The sequence below is a fragment of the Xiphophorus maculatus genome, chromosome 17, assembly GCF_002775205.1.
Source record: "Xiphophorus maculatus strain JP 163 A chromosome 17, X_maculatus-5.0-male, whole genome shotgun sequence".
Taxonomy (NCBI): Eukaryota; Metazoa; Chordata; class Actinopteri; order Cyprinodontiformes; family Poeciliidae; genus Xiphophorus; species Xiphophorus maculatus.
In genome coordinates, this window is record NC_036459.1 from 14,668,145 (window position 1) to 14,675,871 (window position 7,727).

At 40.7% G+C, this 7,727-nt stretch overlaps 1 protein-coding gene across 1 annotated transcript; it reads left to right on the forward strand.

The window, feature by feature from the left end:
- Positions 1–5,721, forward strand: alg10 (ALG10, alpha-1,2-glucosyltransferase). The gene is made up of 3 exons (XM_023350579.1): positions 1–384; positions 2,662–2,859; positions 2,943–5,721. Exons 1-3 carry the CDS (start codon positions 220–222, stop codon positions 4,002–4,004), a joined length of 1,425 nt encoding a protein of 474 aa, XP_023206347.1. The 5' UTR covers positions 1–219; the 3' UTR covers positions 4,005–5,721.
- Positions 5,722–7,727: the final 2,006 nt, after the last annotated feature.

Genomic DNA, 7,727 nt, shown 5'->3' on the forward strand with positions numbered 1-7,727 from the left:
CGATTCTAGGGCGGATATCCAGCTGTTGGAAATCCAAACTCCTCGGTTTTTCTTTGTTGTTTATGTCATTTTCAGCCATTTTCTCTCTGAATTTGGGGAACGTACCAGCTTTAATCCACGGGGTGTGGTCGCTATGCGCGGTATACACAAGTCTAACAGTTAGAGTTTGGCCAAATTGACTGTTTCGTCGCGTGTCGTTGTAAAACAGCGAATTAAAACATGGAGAAAGTCGAAGGCTACATATTCTCAGCTCTGTGCAGCATCAACTTCTTGGTGTCCTGCCTGCTGTTCTCCAAAGTGACGCGGGAGCAGCGGGATCCCTACATGGACGAGATCTTCCACGTCCCGCAGGCTCAGAGATACTGCAAGGGGAAATTCAAAGAGGTAACCGTCCGTTTGTGGATGGGTCCATCACTGTGTAACGGATTAGGGTTAGAACCAACAGCAGGGTTTTTGTTATTTGACCAGAATGACATGACAGCTTGTGGAGGCTTTAATCTCAATAGCAGTCACAAATAAATGCATTAGCAGAGGCTGTGAGCTGAGCTCACATGTGCTAAATCTTTTTAAAACCTCATATCGTGAGCTCACGAGTAAGTTCAGATTTTTCGCGATGCATGCGAAAAGAAAAACGTGTTTTAATAAACATCTGGCTGCCACGCCCCCCACTGGATATTTTAAAGGAGGATTTCCCAGGGCAGAGCAGGATGCAAGACTTTGTTTCCTAAGACGACCACCAGGGGGCGGGATGGAGCAGCGTGAAATGCGCTTTAACGGCTTTAAAACCGTCGCCCCCTGAACACTTCCAAGGAAGTCCATGAGAAACCGTGTCATCGTGACAGTTAAGGGCTTCTAAGCTGCACGGTGTGTTGTGGTGTTTGCTTAGCTATATAGCTTTTAACACCGTTTGCATCTGTGTTGCAACCCCCCCACACACACAAGTTAATTTTTCCATCATTAAATCATCATCATCAAGTCATTGCCCCTTACGCATAATAACTGGTTGGTCTCAAAAACTGCCTTGAAGCATTTCCAGTATCTGGCAATCAGTGTTTGACCTTTCTTATTTGCAGAATTGTTTTCATTCAACCACACTGTAGTGTTTTTAGGCATTGCCAGCCTGTTAAAGGTCACACTACAGCATTCAAATTGGATTCGAGTCCAGCCTTCAACGAAGATGTTCCAAAATGTCTTTTTATTATTACTTCTGGACCATTCAGAAGTGGACTTGTTGATGTCCTTGCTTTAGATAATTGTCCCACTAAATACTGGAATTCACGGTTGGGTCAATTACTGCCAACTATCCAAGGTCTTGAAGCACCAAAGCAGCTCAGATCGTGTTTCATATAGTTTTTTTTTTCTGAAATGTTCTCATACTTCAGAGTCAGCTGGTCCAAACAGTCCCGACCCCACTAGGTGTTAGTGGGTGGATGGATGGATGGATGAGAACCACAGGCAATGGGTATTGGGAGTAGCATAAAGTTAGAATATATGGTTTAATTATATATGAGATCTGAACATATGAGATCTTTTGATGGGTTATATTAGTATTTCCGGTGAAAATACTGGTAATGTGTACAAAAGCACAACACAGCGATAAAAATGACATAAAATCGAGCACATTTTAGTTACAATATTTTTATTTTAATGCATTCTAATAATTGTAGAAAGTATCAAAGCTTAAAATCGATAAAAGCAGCAAATATTACTAATAAAATGAATTCTAATATGGAAGAGCAGATAGGACTGGCAATTACAATGGAGCAGTAGGGCCAGACTAAGACTTTTTTTCCTATAATTCCAAAAAAGTCATAATATTAACATAATAAAGACACTATTTTACCAGAAGAAAAGTCAGAAATCTTGTATAAAAAAGTTGTTTTGGGTAAAGCGTCAATAGTTATCCATTTCTGCCGTGACCAGCTCGTCTAGTCTGTGATTTGTTTCTTTATCTTCGAGTAGACTCAGTCGTTGTACAATTGTTTCAAAGTATTACTACTGATACTAACTTGATGCTGATTTATTAAAAGATTAACAGCATTTAAAACCAATACTAAAGTAAAACTTCACAAGAACAATTCATTTTTTGTTTAGGAGCCGTCGTAAAATGACTTCACGCTTCGAATTTTGTGACATTATTCTGGTAATATCAGTTTATTCTTGTATTATTTCCACCTTATTGTCATATGATGTTTTTCTTGTGTTATTACAGCTTTATTCTCATAATATTATTTTGACTGTTCTGGTAATATGAGCTTATTCTCGTATTATCACGATTTATAGTGACTGTCATACCGCTATTCCCGCATTATTATGACTTTATTCTGGTAATACGAGTTTATTCTAGTATTATTTCTACTTTATAATATTATTTTTAACTTACTCTCGTACAACTTTATTCGAGTAATATTATGCCTTAATTCTCGTAAGACTTTGTCTCGTAATATAATTTTTTTTTGTCTTAGTCCGGCCCTAAAACTCATAAGTCATAGCCAACTGCTTCAAAGCGGTTGGTTAAATAATTTTGCCGTTAACTGCATGGGGCTCCCTCAAGGAGGCGACATAAGTTTAGGACAACCAGATCCAGATGATGATTTAAAAGAAAGCTCCTTGAAGTGAGAGATCTATGATGCTGATGATGTTCGTCTCCGGTGTCGTCAGTGGGACCCCATGATCACCACCCTCCCTGGCCTCTACCTCGTCTCGGTGGGCATCATTAAGCCGATGACGTGGCTCGCCAAACTGACGGGTAGCGTGGTGTGTTCCACCGCCATGCTGCGCTTCACCAACCTGCTCTTTAACTGTGGGAACTTCTACGTGCTGTACCTGCTCATAAGCAAGCTGCACCATAGGGACAAGGTAAGGCTGCCTCACCATGAGGGAGGGGAAGAGGGAGGAAAGGTTGCCATTTTTTCTCTAATGCCATTTTACCTCTTCTTCAGACACGGCTGATGTTACGGCGAATCCTCTCCGCGGTGTGTCTGTCCACCTTCCCCGTGCTTTACTTCTTCACCTTCCTCTACTACACGGACGCCGGATCCACCTTCTTCATCCTCTTCGCGTACCTCATGACGCTGTACGGCTGCCACAAGGCCTCGGCGCTGCTCGGCGTCTGCGCCGTGCTCTTCCGCCAGACCAACATCGTATGGGTGGCGTTTTGCGCCGGCACAGTGGTGGCCGCCAAGATGGACGACGTCTGGAGGATGGAGTACACGAAGAAGAGGGACGAGAAGCCCCCCGCCGTCCGGGTGCCTCTGTCGTCTCAAGGAGTGAAGAAAGTGATTACGTTCTCCTTGGACTTCTTCACCTCGCCTGAAACCGTGAAGGAGGTGATGCAGGTGACCTGGCCTTATGCCGTGGTGGCAGCAGGTTTCCTGCTGTTCGTGTTGTTGAACGAGGGGATAGTGGTGGGTGACAGGATGAGCCACCAAGTCTGCTTCAACTTCCCTCAGGTCTTCTACTTTTTCTCCTTCACCTACTTTTTCTCCCTCCCGGTGTCGCTGTGCCTCCATCGAACCCTCCGCTTCAGGAACTCCCTGAAGAGGCATCCTTTGTTCTTCTCTGTCATCACCATCGTCTCCTTGCTTCTGGTTTGGAAGTTCACTTACGTCCACAAGTACCTCCTGGCTGATAACCGCCATTTCCCCTTCTACATCTGGAAAAACATCTACCAGAGGCACAAGCTGATCCGCTTCCTGCTCGTCCCGGCTTACATTTTCACCGGGTGGAACTTCCTAGAGACCTTAAAGTCCCGCTCTTTCTTTCTGAGCCTGGCCTACCTGACGTGTCTCGTCTTAGCCACGATTCCCCAGGAGCTCCTGGAGTTCAGGTACTTCATCGTCCCGTACCTGATGTACCGTCTCCACATGCCACTCCCGACTTTTTCACGGCTCGTCGGCGAGTTCCTGCTGTACACGGTCGTGAACGTTGCCACCATTTACCTGTTCATCGCCAAGAGCTTCTCCTGGCCGCTGAGCCTGGCCACGCAGAGGTTCATGTGGTGAGGAGGCATCTGGAACCAGAAAAACCAGCAAATGGTTACCAGTATCGGGCATTAGAAACTCAATAAAAATCAATCAGTTCGATCAAAAATTGTACGGCCACATTTCTGAGCCTCATTTCAAGAAAAGCTGACTGACGTCAACAGAGACTATTGTGAAAATATTGTTGCTGTAGTCTGGGAGAATATGTTCCATCTGGAGAAGCTTTTTCTGGCTGCTTTTTTATAGTGAAATTTGTGCATTCCCTTCTTTCCTTTACTGTAAATGGCAGAAGTGAAGCCCATTAAGCAAGTTTCCTGAACAGTATTTAAAATTTCAGAATCTTAAAAAGCAGTGAATGTATCATAGATCAAAAACAACGCCTTAGAGAATCTGTATTTAGAATACGATAATCCAGTCCAAATTTGATAAGATTCTGAGATATAGCTAATCTAAATGTATCCAGATGTCAGCAAAAGCATGAAATATCCCTGCCAAATCAGACACCAACTTCAGCGTTGTATAGTGTCACAATGGTACCGAAAATACAACTCAAATATTGGGAAATATTTTGTACTCCAATATTCATTTGAGACTTGAGAAGTTTGGAGTTTCGAAGTAGAAAACAAATAGGAATACTGTCGAAGGAAACTCTGCTAACTTGAGCTGTAAATTTGATAATTGCTGGTTATTTCTCACATTCACCATACCGTCCTTTTTTTGTTTTGTTTTTAGGTGTTTTCAGGCACAAAATGAAGCCATGTGGTGTTTCTTAGCAACCATTTGTCGGATCCCTGACTGGAACCCTTTTGTACTCGTTTACGCAGCAGATGAACTGAAGTCCTTTGTGTGTTCCACCACATAGTTTGGTAGCCGATATCCAGTCGTATTAAAGATAAGGTGGGTAGAATAACACAGCGCTGCTCATTTCCAAGTTGTTGCTGCGCACTGCAGGGTCAGCTGGCAGAAAGAAGATTCCTACTTCAACCAAGAAAGAAATTCTGCTGTGTAAATCTACATTCAGTCACAGAACTATATGTCTTAAATGATACTTGCTCCTTTTCTGTTCTCGTTTAGGATTCTACTGTAGTTTGTTAGTGGTGGTAAAATATGGGTACGAATTAGTGAAGCGGTGAAGTGATCTGAAGCCGAATAGAGAGACCAAAAATTTCTTCTTTTCTTTTTTTTTTTGCCAAACAAAGAACACTGATGTTCAAAACTTTACGTTAGCGGGACTGCTAGCTTGATTCCACGAGGGTAGAAATGGTTTCCATAACTACCTTAGTTCTTACTTTATCAAAAGCCATGAATATCCACTGGAGCTAAACAATATATCTATCCAGGGTCGTGTGTTTAGTTGAGTTTTTTTTTGGTACTTTGATGTTTTTGTCTTTGCTAATTTGCATACATGTGATTAGCTTTGCTAGTTCCGGTTTTACCCAGCGTCTGTCTGCGATAGAATATACCTGATGTCGTTTTTCTACCTCTCTTTCTAGTCAGTTTAGCTTTGTAGACCCGCACAGCAGCATGCAAGGGTTTCGGTAGAAACACCTGCTTCAAGATCAGTTCGCCATCTTTCCGAACGGTGCTGCTTCCACTTGTCTGGTATTGTACAACTTAACTCTGGTTCACGTTGTTTTGAAACGCTGTTTTCTCTGGATCTTTCTGTGTCCAGTTACGTTCCAGCCATTCCTTCCCATTTTGATAAAACTTTGAATAAAACGTGTTACAACAAAACAAACCGGCAAAACTTGAGTGGTGCAACATATTACAAATATGAGTTTGAGTCATCAATTTGTCTGTTTTTTTTACTCGTCCCCTTTTATGTTAATTTACACGTGTCGATTGCCTTTTTCTCTCATTTATCCATTTATTCTTTTATCAATTTGTTCGTTATACATCCATCCCATTAATTCATCCAGCAGTTTTCTTTTCATTATGTACCAATTCTTTTTCTTGATGTGTCCTTCCAAATATTTGCAGACCTTATATTTTTTTAAAGCCGGACAATACTAGAAATATCTCCCTACTCTTCTCGACTAAACATTTTAGTAATATATTTAAAATAAGACCTTGGATCCCTAAAAATATCAAGGAACTCTCAAAAAAACAAACAAAAATCCAACAATTCTACATAAGATTCACTTGTCAACTGATGGAAAAGGGAAGAAAAAAAACATTTTCTTCATGTATGCTTTACTTCTATGGAGCTAAATTGGGGCCATAAAGTTTGTTCTAAAGAAGAAAAAAAAATCCTCAAGTCTGAAGAGTAGTTTAACATTTTTCTTTCAGTTTTTCTTCAGTTTCAAATCTTTTTGTTTTGTACAGCTTCAAACTCTCTTCAAGAAACCTTTTGGGCCCAATTTAGCTCCATATACTCCTGCTATTTTGAGAGAGTCTATTTTTCTCAATATATGAAATAAACATGCTGCCGTATCACAGGTCTGTCAAAAGGGGGCAGTCTTGGATGAATTAACAGTTACGTTTATTTTATTTTATTTTTTTAAATTAACATAGGAAATGTTTCGAGTCAATAATTTCCTCCTGCTTTCCTAACCCAGGAACATTGAAAGTAAACTTTATAGTTAATTTAGGGTTAATTCTTCTAAACTCCATTTTCCCTATAAAACAGTCGTCACAATGTCTGTTCATCATCGCCAGATTAAAGTTTCGTATCAAAAGAGATTTAATAACCGACTCTGCCTCTCTGCTCCCCTGAGCCTGCAGAAATTCAGCTTTTCTGTTTTCTCGCTGCTTCATTGATTTTTACTTAAGGGGATGACGAAATGACGCCGCAGTCCTTCTCGCTGCTGCGCTCTGGCATTTGGAGAACCACAGCCCGACAGAAAGGCAACTTAACCGCTTCGGTTCCTGTAGTATTTATTGCCTCTTCGTTTCTGTCGATGGCGAGCCAGTGGAAAAAAGGTTAAAAGTTACAGATTTCATCAGGAAGGAGGGGGAAAAAAGAGACAGTGCTGTGAAAAAAAACCAGTTCTCTCTACTCAATAAGAAGATGTGCTGAACAAATACAAAAAAGCATCCCAAACCAACCAGGTCGAGTTAACTGATTATCCACATTTCTAGTTCAGTTTAACTTTGCTAACTGTGGAATTTACATTTAAGAACAGATGGGAAATAGTCATTTCTAAGACTGTGGGACTCCAGATTATTAGAATAACCCAGAAATGGAACTATGAACCACTGGCGGACCTTCCAACGTCCCACCAAAATCACTCTGGTGAGCACAAAAGAACCAAGAATAACATCTAATGTAACGCAGACCTTACTTGTCTTAGCAAAGGTCATAGGTCATGATTCATAACAAGAAAGAGGCTGGAAAAAAACGCATCCGTACGCAAAGCCAATGCTAAAAAACCGCCCAAAAAATTACATCTCGCAAATGTCAAAAATATGTTGAGGATCTCCAAGACTCACCAGAGTGAGTCGGTTGTTCAACAATAACTAAGTATGTTTCCTGAAAATTGTATCTTCTGTTGAGTTCTCATGACCAAATCGATGTATACATAATCACAACACAATACTCTGACCTTTTTGAATTCTGTGCGTAAAGATAAACCAAAGTTAACCATAAACTAAAACTACTACTGAAACTAATAAAAACTAAAGTAAAACAAGATGATATGGAACTAGTAAAAATAGCAAACACACACTAAAACCTCATTTAAACATCACTGAATTAGATGGAAAAAAAAAGTCTAAATGAAATAAAACTAACCTATAATGAAA